Source organism: Balaenoptera acutorostrata, chromosome 5 (genome assembly GCF_949987535.1).
Source record: "Balaenoptera acutorostrata chromosome 5, mBalAcu1.1, whole genome shotgun sequence".
NCBI classification, from domain to species: domain Eukaryota; kingdom Metazoa; phylum Chordata; class Mammalia; order Artiodactyla; family Balaenopteridae; genus Balaenoptera; species Balaenoptera acutorostrata.
The window spans coordinates 71,791,898-71,813,625 of NC_080068.1; the positions used below are offsets into that span (position 1 = coordinate 71,791,898).

General features: G+C 39.4%; 1 protein-coding gene across 1 annotated transcript; it reads left to right on the top strand.

Annotated features, from left to right (window-relative positions):
* The first annotated feature begins 592 nt into the window (after positions 1-592).
* CNGA1 (cyclic nucleotide gated channel subunit alpha 1) lies at positions 593-13,161 on the top strand. The gene is made up of 8 exons (XM_007180760.2): positions 593-705; positions 1,761-1,877; positions 3,151-3,213; positions 7,948-7,989; positions 8,077-8,187; positions 9,463-9,570; positions 10,347-10,453; positions 11,747-13,161. The coding sequence occupies exons 1-8, from the start codon at positions 599-601 to the stop codon at positions 13,159-13,161; spliced, it is 2,070 nt and encodes a 689-aa protein (XP_007180822.1). The 5' UTR covers positions 593-598.
* Positions 13,162-21,728: the final 8,567 nt, after the last annotated feature.

The following is a 21,728-nucleotide window of genomic DNA, read 5'->3' on the forward strand; positions in this document are numbered from 1 at the left end:
CAAGGTCACTTTGTTCTTGGCGTTTTCCTGATGCCTGAAGTGCTTGCCCGGGAAGCTGAGCGCTATGTGTGTCAGAATAATTTAGGGGGACTTGTTGAAATGTGGATCAGTTGTATCTTTATTCACTCCAAAATTTGAATACCACTTGAGACCCTTTTTTTTTTTTTCTGAATGCCTGTAGAGATTCACAGTTGATTACACGCATTTTGGTATTTTATTTTACTGCCTTTCGTTGTTACTTAATTGTTGGATGTGCCTGGGAGGTCCCTATAGTTTTGTTCCACACCTACATTGCCTAAACATTTCAAAGCTGGAGTAAATCCAAATTTAAAAAAAAAAGAGCTCTACACCTCTGAATTTTAAAAAATACACAAAACCCTTGAATTTAAAAAAAGGCACAAAAACCTGACTAGTGATAATTAAGTGCTCGGATCATGACTGTATTCTATTAAGAAATAATTCCTACATATAACTGGAAATAAGATTGTTATTTCAGCCTTAGAAGAATGGTAGAGTGAAACTTTTGATTACATATGTAAGTATATAAAAAGTCTTCCTACTAACACGACTTTTTTTCTCCCCACCTATTAAGCTAACCATGAAGAAAATGATCATCAATACACGGCGCTCTTTGGTAAACATTCCCAATGTGGTCGTACCAGACATTGAAAAGGAAATAAGAAGGATGGAAAATGGAGCATGCAGGTAAATGCATGCTTTTTTCTATGTGTTTTTTTTTTTTTTTTTTTCCTGGCTGCATTGGGTCTTCGTTGCTGTGCGCAGGCTTTCTCTAGTTGCAGCGAGCGGGGGCTACTCTTCGTTGTGGTGCGCGGGCTTTTTCATTGTGGTGGCTTCTCTTTGTGTGGAGCACAGGCTCTAGGTGCGCGGGCTTCAGTAGTTGTGGCACACAGGCTCAGTAGGTGTGGCGCACAGGCTTAGCTGCTCTGCGGCATGTGGGATCTTCCTGGACCAGGGATCGAACCTGTGTCCCCTTCATTGGCAGGTGGATTCTTAACCACTGCACCACCAAGGAAGTCCCTATGTATTTTTAATACCAGCCAAAGTTCTTCAATTTAACTAAGCTTAATTTCAGTTTAACTTTTAATTTGAAACCTTGAACTTTGTAGTTTATTTAATTTAGTGAATTTATTTATTCTTTAGGACAGAATAACTTATCTAACAAATGAACATAGATATTATTGTGGTGATTCTTTAGATGCACCTTTGCCAGATATTTCCTTAGTCACTGGCAAGACCTTTCCTCATGGGACATTTCACATCTAAAGGGATAACATTACCATAGAGAAATGTGAAAAAAAATACAAGTGTGAAATGCTAACGTGTTTTAAAAGTGTAATTTAAAGTGGTCGCCCTATAAATGAATAGAATTTGTATAAATGTGGTTGAATTTACTTTTAGTGGAAGGAAATGTTATTACAGGTTCAGAAAACTGTATAACATGACCTGAAGTACAGATATCATACTTCCAACTTGAAAAATATTAACTAATCAACGCATCAAACAATACAAATATGGAAGACCTAGAAAGTAGTTTCTTAATTACACGTATTTTACTGGATTGTGCATATACTCTATCTAATTCTGTGTATTCTGAACAGTTCTCATTTCACTCTTATTAAAAACTGTTGTCTGTGTTCATTTGAGAGAGAAAGAGAAGAGATGAGAAATGAGACGTGTTGTTCCCCCACAGTGGTTTAAAGTACTGATCTAATTAATCTCTGCCCCCTATTGAACCATAGCTCCTTTTCTGATGATGATGACAGTGCCTCTATATTTGAAGAATCAGAGAGTGAAAACTTTCATGCAAGGGATTCCTTTAGAAGTAGTAGACATGGAAGGGGACGGCCATCACAGAGGTGAGCAGCATGATCTATCCCTCCACATCAGTTGTTTTGTTTGTTTGTTTGTTTGTTTGTTTGTTTTTTGGCTGTGTTGGGTCTTTGTTTCTGTGCGAGGGCTTTCTCTAGTTGCAGCGAGCGGGGGCCACTCTTCATCGAGGTGCGCGGGCCTCTCTTGTTGCGGAGCACAGGCTCCAGACGCGCAGGCTCAGTAATTGTGGCTCACGGGCCTAGTTGCTCCGCGGCATGTGGGATCTGCCCAGACCAGGGCTCGAACCCGTGTCCCCTGCATTGGCAGGTGGATTCTCAACCACTGAGCCACCAGGGAAGCCCCCCACATCAGTTTTTAAACTATTATTTAGATGAAAGAAAGGTGTCCTACTCTTCCACTCAGTGGGCTTGGCCAACACTCCTGCTACCCAGCTACTCTGCAGGATCTCGGGAGTAAATTGCTACTTCTGTTCCTTACCCTCTTCTTCTCTTGGGAAACGGCCACTGCCTGATGATAATTCATGTCCATGGGGCTCCAAGCCATGAACACCCTTGCTGATCATTTTCCCTGAGACCCGTGTCTGTCCCTTAGGAAACCTCATGCCTGAGTCCTCTCTGATTTCCTCCTTCTTTCTGATCCTTCTTCCAAGCAATTATATGTGAGAGGGTTTAGCTGTCGTTCTCTAAAAATGCTCTCTTCCATTCAATCCTACTTTCAGGGAAGCAGAGCACTAGGGTGAGTAACGAGAAGAGAAGAGCTAAAAAATCCTTAGGGAAAAAAAGCACTTGTGGAAACTTCAAACGTGTGACCCTGAGAGTGTGGAAGGAGTGTGGTACTGGTGTGGATCAGGGGCTCCCATCCTGTCAATCATACTTACTTCTACTTTGTTTTTTTCCCTCTTTTTTTTTCCCCCTCCTGTTTCTTTTCTCACTGACCACCTTCAGCTTTCATGCTGTTTTCATTTGTCTTGTCTTCCCTTCCTATCTTCCCGGACAATCTAAGTCTTAATCGCTTTCTGGGCGTTAGTAGCATCCAAGCTGGCTTACTCAGGGTGTGGGGGATGGCAATGGGATGCATTGTGAGCGTTGATTAATAAACATTTATTAATTACTTTGGTTCATGGCACTGATATTCAGCAACTCATGCTTCGTGGAGACTCTATATTTTCAAACATTATCTAGGCACTAGTTAGTAATGGGTAGAACCTGAAAAGTATTTGTTCTTTAAGACTCTTTATTTACTATGGACATTATACACATGGTGACTATTCTGATTTCACTGTGCTTTTTCATTTCCCAGGGAGCAGTACTTGCCTGGAGCCATTGCACTTTTCAATGTTAACAACAGCAGCAATAAGGAGCAGTAAGTACATTGACAATAGTAAACCACACCTTTGTTTTTAAAGAAAGACAGTAAAAAGGTAGAAATACATCTGAATGTGTTACACTGCAGATGTTTATTAGGCAAACTCTATCTAATCCAATGGCAAAGCTTTTCCATTATTTTGTCATTTGGTTATTTCCTCCTGAAAAATGTAGCTACTCATGTTACAAGTAATATGTATGTACGTATGTATGTATTTGAATATGTGTAGAAAAACCATGTCTGTAGCATATGTGAAATTGCCCCTCCATGTGGTTAGGGTTAGGGTGGCTGACAAAATAAATAAAACATCATTAATCCTTCCCATTCTGAGCCAATGTGTCTTAGGTCAAGTTTCCCAGGAGACAGTCTCTGAGAAGGAAGTTTGTATACAGAGGTTTATTGGGAGTGCTCTCAGAAATGGTACCTAGAAGGGAGTTAGGGGAGTAGGATGGGGTAGAGGGAGAAGCTGAACTGCAGAGAATAGAGTTGCTGTGCCATGTGATGCTCTGGGGAGCTCTGGGGAAGGGATGGCCCTTCAGAGTTGTTCCATAGTTAGGCAATAGGACTGGGCTTGGTACCCATGCACAGTCATTGTATGAGGGCTGCCTCTAGGAAGGGGGGCATAATTTTGAGCACGGTGGCTTCCTTCAGCCAAGGCCAGCCAAGGGAGAGGGAAACTATGAGCTGGCAGAAACCAAAACTGGCTAGTGGCACTGGTCAAAGCCCTGAGGCAAAAAAGCAAGTTAGTATCTGTAATATATATTGATTCAAGTCAAGATTATTTGATGCCCTTTCCATGGTGTAATTAACTTGCCATCAAGTGACTGATTGCTTTCCTCAAGTAATGGTGCTCTTTTAGAGTCACAGCATTAGTCTTTGGAACTGGAAGACTGGACATTCAGCAGTAGCAGCAGTTAAATCGCCTGGGTGAACGGGACCTCGTGTGTTGGGCCCATATATAGTCTCCATCTCTGCCACCATGGCTGCCCCATTCATATCCACATTGTGCCAGCATTGGGGATGCCAGTGACAGAGGTTGGCTTTGTCAGCAGGCTGATTTATTCTGTCTACTTGGTTGTTCTTTTCTTTTCCATGGCACCTGCTATTTGATGGGCATTAATATGGGATACAAAGGTTTTAAAACCTTGTGCTCATGCCCATAAAGTCCATTCAGTCTGCCTATTCTCCAGAATTATTTTTCCCGATCTTGCAATATTTTTTCATCAGGTCCCTGACCAATCACCCAATGCATTGTGACTGCCCATGAATCCTTGTATATTCTTTTTTTTTTTTTTTAATAAATTTATTTATTTTTGGCTGCGTTGGGTCTTCGTTGCTGCGCGCGGGCTTTCTCTAGTTGCGGTGAGCGGGGGCTACTCTTTGTTGCAGTGCGCGGGCTTCTCATTGCGGTGGCTTCTCTTGTTGCAGAGCACGGGCTCTAGGCACGCAGGCTTCAGTAGTTGCGGCTCGCAGGCTGTAGAGCGCAGGCTCAGTAGTTGTGGCACATGGGCTTAGTTGCTCCGCAGCATGTGGGATCTTCCCAGACCAGGGCTCGAACCCGTGTCCCCTGAATGGGCAGGTGGAATCTTAACCACTGTGCCACCAGGGAAGTCCGCCTTGTATATTCTTAATTTGGGCCATTGCTTTTTCCCCACAAAGTAGATGATTGTGCACTGCTTCAAGTTGTGCCATTGGTAAGATTAACCTCACTATCTTTTAAGGCCACCTCTAGGTAGGGCTGTATTGTAGACAACAGCTCATTTTGGCTTGCATCCAGATGCCAAGCTGACCCATCCACAGGTCATGCTCCATCAGTTGTTCCTATAAGCCTAATATATGGCCATGGGTCGGGGAGGAGGAATAGCTTTGATGCAGCAGTGGTAGATGACATGGGGCAAGGGTGCCGAGCCACCTGCTCAGTCCCAAGTACATCACTTTATCATGTGATAGGTTGCAATACAACCTTATGACTTGTTAGTTCTGACAGGATCCAGCTCATGGTCAACAGTCATTTTCTGTCCCATGGTTAGATAATCCTCTTTCAGGGCCCAATTAACATAATGTCATTGATCTAGATATAGTGGACCAATGTGATACTCTGAGGAATGTCCAGATGGTCCAGGTCCCTCTAGATTATATCATGACAGTGGGAGGGAGAGTTAACATAGCCCTGGAAAGTAGTGTAAATACATACTGTTTTCCATCCCATGTGAATATGAACTGTTTCTGACCCTCTTCCCCGATAGTGGTTAAAAATAACACACTCACCATGATTGACCCAGAACCTTAGGAATATGGTACTGATTGGGTGAGTGTATTGTTTTTCACATCTGCCACGGTGACTACAATTGGAGCTATTATGTGGTTGGTTTTGCAGTAGTCGGCTGCCATCCACCAGGATCCATTTGGTTTTAATAGGGGCCAGACATTGAATTAAACGGGGGTGTGATGGAGAAGCACCACCCCTGAATGCATTAGGTCTTTAAGGAGTGCATTTCCTTTCCTGTCCAGGTTGCAATATTGCTTTTTGCCAGCAGGTAGGAGGCAGCTTTAGGGCTTCCACTTGGTCCTCCCCACTATGTTAGCTCTTATTCCACAAGCCAAGGAACTAGTGGAGATGAGGGTTCTGACAATGACCAAATAAATGCAGTCCATGTTTACATGGAGGAACTGGACAAATGACCACAAGGGGGCATCCTTAGACCCAGTGGAGGCCCCACAAATTACTACCAAACCACCATATGTCCCTCACTTTAATGGGGGTGGGGCATGATGATGCTTTAGTCCGTGAGTCTCAATATCAACTTGGGTCCTGTGTGAAAATGGCCTTTAATGTATCTAGGTATTCTTTTTTACCCCCAGTGTACAGTTACTTAAGTAAATGACCATTGGTTTTCTTTGGAGGAAAGGCTGGGGAAATCATTACTGAATATACTTGTCACGGTGTTGCAGAGTCCTTCTTCATGGGGGCTGGGCTTCTCCTCTGATTGGTTTCATTTCTGAGAGCTAGCTCAGGTTTAGAAACTATTCAAAGGGTTGTGACTTTTTATTGGGATAAGTTGCCCTTAACCTCCTGAGCATACATCCCCAATTTGTTTTTTATTATAAATGTAAAACAGTACCCTAACAAGTCAACAAGATGCCCATCTATCTAGGAATACAGTGTTCTGTTAACCTCTTCCATAGCGCTCTGTGGGTTAAGACCCTGGCTACTATGCTCACCTTACTGCTAATTACAATTATCAGACCTATTTCTCTTCTGATGGGTAAACACTGCCACTGGTCTCTGTGATTTCTAGATCCTGTCATCCCTATTGCTCTCAGGGAAATCTAGTTCTGTACCCAGTTCAGCATCTCTCACTATCAGCCCTGGTCTACAGAGGACAGCACCAGTGAGCTTCTCAGTAATGCTGGTGCCCCTCTCACCAGCACATTCCCTGTCATTTTTGTATACTCTGAGCCCTCTTAGGGAACATAATCAGTTGGTGGGCTATTTTTCTTACTTAGTATATCCATTTTAGCCTACCACTTCTCTGAATCTTTTTGATACCTTCCTCCACCATGTGCCATAGCATTTTATAATTTATATTTCACTTAGTGTGAGCTATCACCTTTTCTGAGCTTCTAAGAGCCATCCAAGAAGTGTGCCAGCACCATCTCCCAAGGTCTATGTTAGGGTGTTAAATCTTGTATCATAGGAATGTACTCCCACAGCAATAAATTCCACCTTATCTAACTTTATGTTCTGTTTCTGTTTGTACATGACAACCTTAGGTGCCAAGCCTCATCTCCTTGTCAATTTTATCTCCTATTTCTCCTTAGTAGCAGCTTTCCACTTCTGCTGGGCCATTCCTACCCAGACTAAGTTCATTTGTATATTTGCACCTGAAAATTTCCCTCCCTTTAACATCCTTTCTCTTCTTCTTAACCTCTCCAACTCTTACCCATACTCTGAGGCCTAAGTTGAGACCTACTTCCCTTTAACAGCCTTCTCTGACTATCCCAGTGGTAACGAGATGCCTGATCATTCATGTCTGAATAATACATTTTCCCAAGATATCTGAGCCAACAATGACAGCCTACTATGACCTTAGCTCTGTCTGACTCCAGAATCCATTCTTCTGCTGATAGAGAAAGCCAACTGCAGAAAGAGCCCACTAATCCCATATTCTCCACTCAAGAAGAAATTGTATATAGAAGAAGGTGATCTCAAATCTGGTGAATGATTCTACGAATTAGGATTCTACTCTGTTACCACAGAGCTTTTTGTCTGCTCATAAAACATTGCTTCAGCCAGGATTACCCCTCTAAAGAAAATTGATGGCATTTTCTTGAAATTCTCAAAACTCTTGTTCAAGCATAAATACAAGTGACATCAAGAAGCTTAAATTTTAAATACCCATTTTTTGGATATACACTGAGACTTTGAAAGTACACTCTTGGGGGCTCTTGTTTCTTAAATTTCCCTCCCTGGGTTTATGCCTTTATCCATATCCATTTTCTCCAGTTTTCCACATGCACTAATTCCCAGGAATTTTATTTGTTTATTATCTGGGTGCCTGTCTATTTTTTGTTGAACCCGCCATTAGGAGATCAGATTTCTGGTCTCTGAGCACAAGGGCAGGTCTTTGAACACAAAGCCCAGAATTCTTGCCCAGTGGAGAGGAAGGTAAACAAGAATGGAGGTCAGAATGTAATTTTATTATGTGATATATTGTTTTTTTTCTATAGAGAACCAAAAGAAAAAAAGAAAAAGAAAAAAGAAAAGAAGTGGTAAGTAAGACTTTGGCATGAATGACCCCACATTTTTCTATCCATAACATTTTTGTATTTTACCAACTACATCTCTCACTTCTTCAGCAAGCCAGATGATAAAGATCAAAATAAAAAGGACCCAGAAAAGGAAAAGAAGAAAGAAAAGGACAAAGACAAGAAAAAAAAAGAGGAGAAAGGCAAAGAAAAGAAAGAAGAGTAAGTATTTTTACTGGCATTGAAATTAGGAATAAATTTGTGATGGATTTAGGATGCAGGGATAATTTCCCACAAGTTTATAGTCAAGAGGCCTGGTGTAAAGACTAAATAAATTCTTATCAAATGTGAATTTAATTTTTTTCAAATTTCCTTAAAATTAGCAATGGTAGCCTTAGTTTTCTCATCAAGAATTTTCAGCGTCATGGTTAATTTCCTTCCTTAAGCACTGGTGAAGATAAACTTACCACTGGGACAGATTTAGGATCCAAAGAAAATTGGGTTTCTAGTATCTTTCCATCAATATTTTTAGTTGAAATAAAAATTTAATAATTTCATTAACATTTTTGAGTCATAAATACTGTATGGCAAATAATCCAAAGTAAAGTAGTCTCATTGCAAAAGCCATGCCTAATTTTGAGAGCAGTATAAATGCCGTCAAAACATCAGCTATTTGAAAGAAACTTTTTAAAACATTTGAGAGTTAGAGTTTCACAAGGATAAGGCTGAGTGATATTTTCAGAGCTATCTTTTTTCTTTTTATTAAAGAAAATATTGTCTTCTAAACTTACTCAAAGAAAACTCTTTACCAGATGATGGTTTACTTATTTGTGCCTGTTAGAAATGTGTTGACGTTGTATAAAAGAAAAAATCCTTAAAAATATAAATTTGATACCAGAAAGTTTTAAAAAATGTCCCTTTGATCATATAGTTCCTTCCTTCCTTCTTTCTTTTGCCCTCTATTGCCTCTCAATTCCTCATACACACTTAAGAACAAGCACTTTTTATTAGATTGTGTTATATTCTTCTCTCCATACAGATGAGAAAGAAGCCATGAGTTCCCCCTCACAGTGTGGTCCCCAATTGTTTTGTTACCTGGTAGGGGGAGTGGTAAAATCATCATTGTCCCACCAACCATTGCCTACCAAAGGGGTCTGTGGAATATCCAGAGTTCGGCATGATCTATGCCATTGTTCTCTCTCAGTAGCTGGAGTGATAGAAGTGTCTGCAGCATCACAGTAAAACAAGGACTTTAATAAAAGTCTAAAGTATGGTTTAATGTAAGACTAGTAATTTAACTATCTATCCACCCCTCCCTAACCAGTTTCTTACGACTAATGCACTTATACCAAGCTAGTCTTCCCACTGTGGAGTGAGCTTCTTCAGCTTATTTCTAATTCATCAATTGTAGGTGATGGGCATAACCATATTTGATATTTGAAATAAAAATATTCTTGTTCCTTGGTAACCTTCCCCTTTATTTCTAATTGCTGCTAGGGAGAAGAAGAAAGTCGTGGTTATTGATCCCTCGGGAAACACATACTACAACTGGCTGTTTTGCATCACCTTACCTGTCATGTACAACTGGACCATGATTATTGCAAGGTGTCTATATATTTTTGTGGATCTCAAACCATTTCTAGGTTCCAAGTTAACTGACTTAACAGTTTGACATAGAGCTCTATAGGACATACCTCCTTTCTCCACCACAGGTTGTGAAGAGAGGTTACATCATTCTCAATGTGTTTTCCTAAGAGCAAGAGTAGGTGCTTTGGTTCCCAATATCCTTGGAAATCCAGTACTGGGATGGGGGTGGGGTGGGGATACTTTTAAACTTTTGATTGCGCAATCATTTAATTAGAACTTTGGGAGAAACTTTTTATTTTCTTTGGCCTGCAAGAAAAAAATTTTGCCAAGACTGGAAAAAGATCAAGGATCTAGGTTTTACAGAGCAAGATGTGTTTCCCAAGGGATATCTATGGTTCCTTGTCTTTTAGACAGTAAACATCTCAGCCATCCAGGACCAAGCATGATTTCCCGAGGCATTTTGGGTACAAATAGTCAACATGAACCTGGATATCAATGTGTATCACCCAAAAATACTTTGACGTTATCTTGAAGTCATTTATTCTCATTTGATGTTTTCACAAAGCTGACTAGCATAATGGAAAGAATGTTGAAATTCAGAAGTGTGAGAAAACTAAATCCAACCCTCAGATTTGGGAATAGATTTGGGAAAGCCATGGTTGATTAAATGGACTCCAAGGACCCCTCCTAGCCTTAGTGTGTTATACTTCTCATTGTGATAAAAATTATACAAAGAGGACTTTTACTTAAATTGGTCCCATTTCATTTTATTTATACAAGTTTTTTTTTTACAGAGCATGTTTTGATGAACTTCAGTCTGATTACCTAGAATATTGGCTCATTCTTGATTACTTGTCAGATATAATCTATCTTCTCGATATGTTTGTACGAACAAGGACAGGTAAATATGTTCAGTTTTGGATATTTTGTAATTTCATGCTTTTATCTCTATGTATAACTTGAAATTTCTTAATTCAAATATTCTTCAAAAAAAAAAAGACTCACAAAAGTTTGTTTTAGAGGAAAAGGCACTCTTTAAAGCAAGAGTACCATATACCCACCCACAGGCTTAGGCCACTCCAGCTGATTCAGAAGGATGTTACTAGGCAACCTTCTGGATGTGGCTTTCCTCCGTTCTTCTGTTCACTGGGTTTATACCAGGAGAGAAGAATAGAGAGAACAGAAATATTCTGCCAGTTCTGTTGGGAAAGGGTAATTTCTACCTAACGGAGATACCTTGAAGAGGCATGGAGGAAAATGTCATTGTACTCAGCAGAGCTGTACTAGAAATTTTATAAGAAACAGGATGTACATCCTTAATTCAACTTTGTGGTCCATGGTGAGGTATTATTGACCAATAATCTGGGCAGGATTTGATAGCTTCTGATTTAAGTATTCTTGTTAAGTAGGTATAAGCTCATTTTCTATACTACCACATGCAAAGGTAACCTGTGTATGCAGAGTATCACTTTTAAGAATCATTATGTAAAATAAAGACATTCTCTAATATCAGTGCACCAGAGCAATGCTTCAGTTCAGTTCTATGCACAGCTCTGGTAACCAGGATAGGAAGAGAAACAAATTTTTCCCTAGTGAAATATATCACGGTACTGAAATTCTGGGTTTAACACACAAGGTGCATGGTAGCAGCTTAGGAGAAAGGAAAATCCCAGATGTCTAAGGAAGCCTGGGAGGGGCAAGAAAGAGATATGAAAATGAAGCCTCAAAGGACATATGCTTCACATTGAAGGGACAAGGCAAGAATATGCACGAGAGTCAAACAGCAAGGAGGTACCCAAGCTTCAAGGGTGGGGCCAGGATTCTGACAAAAGAGTGGCATGAAGAATTAAGCACAGTGTTAGAAAAAGAAAACTTTCCAAGAACACTGTTCATAAAAGGCATAGCTTTACCTGGGCAAGATGCTGAATCTAGAGAGGTCTGTATATATACCTTGTATATATACATTGCATATAATCTCTCACTTCTGTACTTACAAAGCTTTACTTTTTATTTCTGCAAAAGAACATTTTCCACAGCCATATGTTGATCAGTACTCATATCTTATTATATTGCTAAAAGCATATTTATTGGAATGAACTCTTGTTTTGAACTCAATGAAGTTTGTTGAGAGTTACTTTAGAAAAATTAACAGTGGCATAAAAAGGAAAAAACATTACTTTTTTTTCTATTTTAGGTTACCTAGAACAAGGACTACTGGTGAAGGAAGAGCTTAAACTCATAGAGAAATATAAATCAAACTTTCAATTTAAACTTGATGTTGTATCAGTGATACCAACTGATCTGCTGTATTTTAATCTGGGCTGGAACTATCCGGAAATTAGATTAAACAGACTGTTCAGGATCTCTCGAATGTTTGAGTTCTTCCAGAGAACGGAAACAAGGACAAACTACCCAAACATCTTCAGGATTTCTAACCTTGTGATGTATATTGTCCTCATCATCCATTGGAATGCGTGTGTGTACTTCTCTATTTCCAAAGCTGTTGGATTTGGAAATGATACTTGGGTCTATCCAGATGTTAATGATCCTGAATTTGGCCGTTTGGCTAGAAAATATGTATACAGCCTTTACTGGTCTACACTGACTTTGACCACCATTGGTGAAACACCGCCTCCTGTGAGGGATTCTGAGTATGTCTTTGTGGTGGCTGATTTCCTAATTGGAGTGTTAATTTTTGCCACCATTGTTGGTAACATAGGTTCTATGATTTCCAACATGAATGCAGCCAGAGCAGAATTTCAAGGAAGAATTGATGCGATCAAGCAATACATGCATTTTCGAAATGTAAGCAAAGATATGGAAAAGAGAGTTATTAAATGGTTTGACTATCTGTGGACCAACAAAAAAACAGTGGATGAGAGAGAAGTCTTGAAGTATCTGCCTGATAAACTAAGAGCAGAGATTGCCATCAATGTTCACTTAGACACGTTAAAAAAGGTGCGCATTTTTGCCGACTGTGAAGCTGGTCTGTTGGTGGAGTTGGTCTTGAAATTACAACCCCAAGTCTACAGTCCTGGAGATTACATTTGCAAGAAAGGGGATATTGGACGAGAGATGTACATCATCAAGGAAGGCAAACTCGCCGTGGTGGCAGATGATGGAATCACTCAGTTTGTAGTATTGAGTGATGGCAGCTACTTCGGTGAGATCAGCATCCTTAACATTAAAGGCAGCAAAGCTGGCAATCGAAGAACGGCCAACATTAGAAGTATTGGCTACTCAGATCTGTTCTGTCTCTCAAAAGATGACCTCATGGAAGCTCTAACTGAGTACCCAGATGCCAAATGTATGCTAGAAGAGAAAGGGAAGCAAATCTTGATGAAAGATGGTCTACTGGACATAAACATTGCAAATGCTGGAAGTGATCCTAAAGATCTCGAAGAGAAGGTCACTCGAATGGAGGGGTCAGTAGACCTCCTGCAAACAAAGTTTGCTCGGATCCTGGCTGAGTATGAGTCAATGCAGCAGAAACTGAAGCAAAGACTAACCAAGGTTGAGAAATTTCTGAAACCACTTATTGACACAGAATTTTCAGCTATTGAAGTATCTGGAGCTGAAAGCGGGCCCACAGACTCTACACAGGACTGAAAAGCTGGCTATTCATAAGGACATGCCTCAGGATGCTTTTGGTGATGTGATGATGGCACCTGTAAGTTGAAAGAAGAGAATGATTCAGCTGGGAGTTTTTCCATAAGGAAAATGTGCTTGCGTGCAGGGCACAAGGCCGTACACTCACTTGTGAGGTACTGTGGCTAAAGAATCATCACACTTAGAATTTTTCACAATGGATAACGTGCAAAGATATAAACCAATTAACTTATCAATATTTATATCTTCTGATTTTTTCACATATGCTTCTTTTATGTAACACTCTTTATAAAAGTGAACAAGTATCCCTCACTTTCAGGCAATTTATATTGTTGAGGAGCAACTGGGAATTACCGTGTACATCATGTTCAGGATACCATTTAAAAAGAATTAGAATGCAATAAAGTAAAATAAAGCCTAAAGCTGTAGTGGATATTATTTATTTGATAATATAGTAGAGAGTTTAGGATATTTTAGCGCTTCTGGGGCATTTTAGGGACCTTAATCATTTTACTCTAGGGCTTGGGAAGAATGGTTGAGAAAAACTTCTTACTGATAAAAGCATGACAAATTATATATATATATATTTATGAAATTGAAAATCATAAGATGTTATAGGAATCTTTTATAATAAATTTTTTTAAATTATCTGATTATTAAGGCCTGACAGCAGTGGCTACTATCTTCTTTCTCTGACTGATCAGCAATAAGAAAAAGAGATAAAGGTAATACTCTTACTGGGTGATGAACAAAGGAAATTGTTGTTAGAAAAGGAGACCGGAAAGTTCTATGGTCCAGCATGGGCATCATGAGAGCTTCTTAGAAATTCAGAATCTCAGGCCCTACCCAAGACCTGCTGTATCAGAATCTGAATTTTAGCAAACCCCTAGGTAATTCATACATTAAAGCTTGAGAAGCACTTAGCTAGAGAACCAGGAAGGAGTTAATGGGAGGATGGTTCTAGAAAAGAGAAGGGAACTATATGACAAGTGTGTGCTCATGGAAGACATTGCTAATCAAGTATACAACTCTACTGCTAAACCCAGATGTGGCTCAATAAATTCTTAACACAGATCACTGGAATTGATATCAGATTTCTATACGTGCCTGTAATAATATGACTTAACATGGCTTCTTGTTAATTTGACATTTCAGATATCTATGTGAACCTCAACTGGTGCATGCCAATGGTAGAATTTATCCTACTCTACCAATAGAATATTTATTGAATTATACATTGTCTTTGCAGCCTTACGTTTCCTTCTACATTTTACCTGTCTCTTTTATATCGGCAGGCAAGTGCTTCTTCACTGCAGAGGAAGTGGCTAGTCCTGGAGTGGGTGGATCGTTAAGTAATATATAATATGGTTTCTGCCTGAAACAAGTGCTCCTTTTCCTCTCTTTTCTTTCTTATTCTTATTCCTTCTCCTCCATATGCATTTTATTATTTTCTTTGTGTTCTTTCTTGCCTGTTATATAAACCTCTAAGACACTGTAAAAAGCCTTGCTGGCTCCTCATAGCAGGCGGATTCAGTAAGATAGGAGTGAGTGAGGGTTACACACCTGGCTCACGGCTGGCTCCCAAAGTAGAAGCGGCCCCAGTCACAGCATCCAGGTGAGGGGGATTTTGAATCTGACCTGGGCTAGAGACATATCCAAGAGTTCTGATTTGATGACCTCTGATCCAGAGCTCTGTGAACTTACATCAGATAGGTAGCAGATTCTTGGTTCAAAGGCTTGGGCTAAGGAGGGTTTAGCCAATTCCTTTTTCATGACTCTTCCAGATAGAGGTTCTGACAGGTGGTGGTGAAAGCTCCAGTTTTAGACACCTGGAGTGCAATGCAGAGGTTCACAACTGGGCTTTGGCTTCATGAGGGGATTTAAAAAAAAAAGACAGGGAACATGCGGCTTTGGTGAGACTGATGGTAAGTGTGCTGACCTGGGTACACGTGGATGTCAAAGCAGGAGCTCACGTTTTAGCAATCCAGAGACCATCTGTTTTCCAGGCTGATCCCACACTCCAGTTGGCTGTCTGGAACTAGCATCTTAACATATTAAGACTAAGACAAGCGTGACATAAGGACGAGTGAGGGCTGGCTGAAGTTTGAAGATCTTTAGTAACTGTATCTGAGAGGAAATGAGAGAGAGAATTCTGGGACTTGTAGATGGTACATCAGAGGGAGAGCAGAAACCCCATGACCTAGTCTTGCCAGTATGTCTGGTAAGTACTGTATCTCCCTCCCCAACTCTGTTATCAAAATAAGGTAATAGTCTCATAGGAAGAGATCACTTCAAAGTTTTGCACATATTTAAAAAAGAAACCAAAATTTCTAACTTGACATACGATGTAAATAAGCTTCTTACCATTAGGAGGCAATGTTGGCCTATAATTATAACCTTCAGAGCCTGAAGCTGTATATTTTTTTTCCCATAGAAATTATAGGTGGTAAAATCAGAGCTCTTTGGTAATAGTAGGCAATTCTTTTCTAACGTGGATATTTCCAGAAGATTTTTTTTTTTAATTTTTTTTTGGCTGTGTTGGGTCTTCGTTTCTGTGCGAGGGCTTTCTCTAGTGTGGCAAGCGGGGGCCACTCTTCATCGCGGTGCGCGGGCCTCTCACTATCGCGGCCTCTCTTGTTGCAGAGCACAGGCTCCAGACGCGCAGGCTCAGTAGTTGTGGCTCACGGGCCTAGTTGCTCCGTGGCATGTGGGATCTTCCCAGACCAGGGCTCGAACCCGTGTCCCCTGCATTAGCAGGCAGATTCTCAACCACTGCGCCACCAGGGAAACCCCTCCAGAAGATTTTAATATAGGATATTTACTAGTCTAAAATGAAAACATGATCAAATAAAGTATAAAATGCAAATATAATGGGTAAAATAACAAGATAAATGGAAGCTTTTCAGTATTACTTTCAGGAAGTTCATCTAGGCACTAATAATAATTCCATTACAAGAAGCTTTTACCAATGTATAAGATATATATTAGAGGTAAGCAAAAAGGGAAAAAAAGGAGCAAGCAGCATTTATATTGAACTTCAGTTTATATTTTTATTTTTTAAAAAGTCCATTGCTTTAAAATGTTTGAAAACTACAGATCTGCTTTAAAAGTGTTGGAAGTATGCCTGGCTTGGAAGCTGTCAGTTTAGGAGATATTCTTCCTTATGACTACTGAAATTGTATTATTGGATATCCTAGTTTATAGACTGTTCAGAATATAAAGTACCAAACAAGAGGCTTATAGACTCAGAAGAAATTGTTTGCTATTTGCTGGACTAGTTTATCTCTAGATGAAGGGAGAAAGTGGGAAATTCAAGGAAAGGGAATCAGAGAACGTAGAAAATGTACAAAGACTCTAGGGATCATCTAGTTCACCCCTCCTCATTTTACAAATACAGAAATGATGATCAGGGAACACTAAAATTGATGAGGATGTAGTAATAGGAATTTTGAGCGAGAGTGGGAATTTTTATCATATATTGGAAAGGAATATGCTACTATCTGCTAGAGCCCGAAGTTGGATTAACCTAAAACCCAGCAATTTCATTCTTCAGTATGTATAGTCACTACAAAAATTGGCCACATTCTTCAACAGTGAGACATGTTGAAGAATGTTTATAATAGTAAAAAATTGTAAACAACTTAAATGTTCATCAAATGGAGACTAGACATATAAATTGGAATATATGCATGTAATAGAATTCTAGAAAATGTTTGAATAGTAACAAAATAACACTTACGTAGTTTAGTCTGTGCCAGGCTCTGTCCCCAGTACTTTACAGATGTCAATTCATTTAATCCTCATGACAACCTATAAGGTAGGTCCATTATGTTTCCTGTTTTATTTATTTTTTAAAAAAATTAATTAATTAATTAATTTATTTTTGGCTGTGTTGGGTCTTCGTTTCTGTGTGAGGGCTTTCTCTAGTTGTGGCAAGCGGGGGCCACTCTTCATCGCGGTGCGCGGGCCTCTCACTATCGTGGCCTCTCTTGTTGCGGAGCACAGGCTCCAGACGCGCAGGCTCAGTAGTTGTGGCACACGGGCCCAGTTGCTCCGCGGCATGTGGTATCTTCCCAGACCAGGGCTTGAACCCGTGTCCCCTGCATTAGCAGGCAGACTCTCAACCACTGCGCCACCAGGGAAGCCCATGTTTCCTGTTTAACAGATGAGGAAATGGAGGCACAGAGAGTTTAATTAGCCTGAGGCGCACAGGAAGGAAGTGGCACAACTACTATTTGAATCCAGGCAGTGAGGCTCCAGGGTGCCTGCTCACACTTTCATTTGTTCAGACTCTTGTATGTACACATAATATCATCTATACAAAACTTACAAACATACAGCACAATACCAAGTAGAGCTTATGGATCTGTACCTATGACGTAACGGTTTAATAACAAGCATGGGAATGAGAGTAGAAATCAGAGAAGTGGTTACTTCTGTGTTGGATGGATTGAATGCGATGGGAGGGAGAGTGAGAAATTCATAGGACTTCATCTGTCTGTGCTGTTTTATATCTTTCAAAATAATCTGAAGGAGATAAGTCCGAATGTTAAGATTTGACAAATCTATGTACAAATATGTATATATATTCTCTCTATAAGTTTTGGTATATTTGAACTATTTCACATGAAGAAAAAAAGAGGAGTGAAGTATAAATTCACACAGCTAGTTTAGTGGCAAAGCCTGGACTTTTGACCCTTGGTTCAGTGTTTACTTCACTATGAGGTTGTACTTGATTGCTTTCTACACAGACCAAATTGAGTGCTTTATGGGGCTCTACTTGGCGATAACATGCTTGTTGTCTGTATGTTTCCACTTTAGGTCAGAATGCATATTAAATAACTCTGAGACAATACTTTCTAGAATTACATTTCATGTCTGGCTCTTGGTTTCCTGATGAGTTAGAGGTGAAAGAATGCATTTTTCACAAATGCATTCCTTTGAGATTCTGAAAAGAGCAATTTACCACAGAATTACTCACCAGCCTGACAATGTTGGCCCTTAAAAAGAATTGGTGTTGGATTTCTTATCAGATTGCCAATTTCTCCTCTTTTCACTTAGGTGCCTTTTTCTTTCATCCGGGCTGAGCTTCAGCCATTTGGACTTGGTCCAAGAAGCTACTTGAGTTAGTTCTTCAGAGAGCAGGGAGCCTGATTCCTGGGTTTGTCACAAAGATCCATGATACTGAGAAGCACAGGTATCCTGGTGGCACCAAAGTCCATGGTGTTCTCTGATATCCCCCAGTGGCCTCATTGCTCACTCTTGGCAGAAAGAGTGACAGATGAACCACCCAAGGCACTCGAAGGATCAACATTTGTCTACCATTATCAGGGGGGCTCCAGGATAGGAATGTAACTTTTTTCCACTCATTTTTGAGTGTAAGAGGTCACTCTCCCTAGTTCCTTAGTTTGCTAAAAATACTGATAATTAATAGATATGCATTACGGGCATTTCCATTACTCCATTCAGATATAATTTCAAAATGCCCAAAGAGCACAAAATATATAAAATTACCAAAGAAGCATACTACAGTAAAGTAACATGAAATTTACCTTGATTATATTCCTTTTATTTTCATGTCTAAGACAATTGGGCATTTGAAATTCATTGGTTAAAAAGTGACAAGACTCTTCAGTGGTAGAAAAATGCGAGTTGTTTTCTAATGAACTGAAATAATGGATAAGTCTTTTTTTTTTTAAAGAAATTCTTTATTTAGATTTTAGTCCTAAATCTTTTAATATAAACCTCTTGATTTAACACCACTGACCTAGTCTCGTTTCTATTTTTTATCTTGAGATAGGTAGCCTGCTCTGCTGGCCTGAACACCAAACTAGAAAGCCAGTGCTTTTTTGCAGCTCAGAGAGTGTGGCCAAAAATAAATCACACACACACACACACACACACACACACACACACAGAGAAATACATAATATAGATTAATGATATTTCAAACACTTATTTGCAATCAAATATAGTATGCCATGGATACTGGTAATGCGGATTGAGAATTTGCTCCCTGAGCCCAAGTAAAATCACTCTTTTCAAATTATTTGAGCCTCTCAAACAGGAAGCCATAACTGAATAATCTATTTGAGCTGTAAATAGATTTGTGAACAAAAGGAAATCAGTAAATATCACTTATTTAAACTTTAAAAAAGTTATAACAATGATTAGCATTATTATCTTTTGAGTTGTATGTGAGACTTGGAACAGATATCATACAATAAATGGTGAGGATAAATAGATTCTCTGGGTATTAACTCTGATGGGATTGGTCACATTTAATATGTTTAATTAAACAAAATCTTAAAACCAGTGGATGAGCTTCAGTAGGGTTAAGTTCTACTGGAGTACATTTGGGGTAAAATAATTAAAATTATAATTTAAAAATGATTGGCTCTAAGCAATCAAATGCAATAAAGGCTTACATAAGGACTTTTGTAGCTAGTAATGTTCCCAGTGGGGAATTATAAAAAGATCAAAAAAGACTGGATTTAATTGGGAAGTTTTAAGAAGAAACATATTCTTGCCTTTGTAGAAAATCATGGGGCATCTGAACTTAGAAAATGGTATGCACTTCTGTTTAGTGAACTGAATATATTTTATCAGAGGTGGATGGGGTCTAGAGAATGACCAAAGGGGAGTTAGAGGTGCCACATGTGAATGAATGGTCCAGAGCTGGGGGTAGCAGAGCATGGGACTCCAGTCCAGAAAGACAAAGGCTGAGAGAAATATGCTTAAACAAACAAACAAAGAAATCTACACGATTACTAAGAGAATGGAAAGACTTCCCATTAACTAATTCACCATGTTGTCTGATACCACCCCCTGCTTCCCCTTTGGTAACCATAAGCTTGTTTTCTATGTCTGTGAGTCTTTCTGTTTTGCAAATAAGTTCATTTGTATCGTATTTTAGATTCCACATATAAGTGATATGGTATTTTTCTTTGTCGTCCTGATTTACTTCACTTAGTATGATAATCTTAGGCCCAGCCATGTTGCTACAAATGGCATTATTTCATTCTTTTCTTATGACTGAGTAGTATTCCATTGTATATATATACCACAGCTTCTTTATCCATTCATCTGCTGATGGACATTTAGGTTGTTTCTCAGCTATTGTAAATAGGGCTGCTATGAACATTGGGGTGCATGTATCTTTTCAAATTAGAGTTTTCTCTGGTTATATGCCCAGGAGTGGGATTGCTAGTTCACATGGTAACTCTATTTTTAGTTTTTTAAGGAACCTCTATACTGTTTTCCATAGTGGCTGCACCAGTTTACAATCAACATTGTAGAGGGTTCCCTTTTCTCCACACCCTCTCCAGCATTTATTATTAGTAGACTTTTTGATGACGGCCATTGTGACTGGTGTGAGGTGATACCTCATTGTACTTTTGTAGTTTGATTGCCATTTCTCTAATAATAGTGATTTGGAGCATCTTTTCATGTGCTTACTGGCCATCAGTATGTCTTCTTTGGAGAAGAAATGTCTGTTAAGGCCTTCTGCCCATTTTTTTATTGGCTTGCTTGTTTTTTTGTTATTGAGTTACATGAACTGTTTGTATATTTTGGAAATTTAAGCCCTTGTTGGTCGCTTCATTTGCAGATATTTTCTCTGGTCCGTAGGTTGTCTTTTCATTTTGTTTATGGTTTCCTTTGCTGTGCAAAAGCTTATAAGTTTGATTAGGTCCTACTTGTTTATTTTTGCTTTTCTTTCTATTGCCTTGAGAGACTGACCTAACAAAACATTGCTACCATTTATGTCAGAGAATGTTTTGCTTATGCTTTCTTCTAGGAGTTTTATGGTGTCATGGCTTATATTTAAGTCTTTAAGCCTGCAATGGCTCAAATCTTAAAAGAACACCACTTGACTCTTGACCCTCTCTCTGCTTCTGCTAACACCTCATTTTTCTGCTGTCCTTTACTGTAAAACTCTTTTGTAGAATTTGTCCTTGCAGAGGTCCTCTCTTACTGTTCTTTCTTGAATCTGATCCAATTCAATTTTGCTACTATAACTCCACTGAGACCTCTTGTCAAGGTCACCAATGACCCCTACATCACCAACTCTAATGATCAGTTCTCAGTCCAAGACTTACTAGACCTCTTGGTAGCATTTGGTAGGGATGATCACTCCCTTTCTTAAAAGACTTCAGTTGCTTTTCAGGACACTCGGCTTTCAGTCACTTTTCTGACTGAACTTCCATCTCTTTTTGTTCCCCTCCTCACTGAATCTTTAAATGCTGAAGTGTCCCACGAAATTCACACCCTAAGTGAGCTCATATATCTGCTGGCACTTTATAACATCTGTCTGCTGAAGACTCCCAAATATGTATCTCCAGCCTCTCCTCTAAACTCCAGACTTGCATATCCAACTAGAGACTTGATATCTCTTTGGCGAATGTGATACAATAAGAAATATATATTTTGGTATTTGTCCCTGGCTGCTGGGCTGAACTCCTAAAACCCTTGTAGTTTCCTAAGTAATATGAGCTTTAGGAGCATCTTTTGTTATATTTGGTTTTTGTCACAGACTCCTGAAACAGCTCTGGAGTGAAAAAATTGAA

Bases quoted from the DNA above. Each gene is read 5' to 3' on its own strand.
- CNGA1 (XM_007180760.2), top strand. From the start codon at position 599: ATGAAGAAAATGATCATCAATACACGGCGCTCTTTGGTAAACATTCCC. The intron at 3,214-7,947 runs GTAAGTACATTG...TTTTTTCTATAG, and splicing joins AACAGCAGCAATAAGGAGCA to AGAACCAAAAGAAAAAAAGA. The intron at 10,454-11,746 runs GTAAATATGTTC...TTTCTATTTTAG, and splicing joins GTTTGTACGAACAAGGACAG to GTTACCTAGAACAAGGACTA.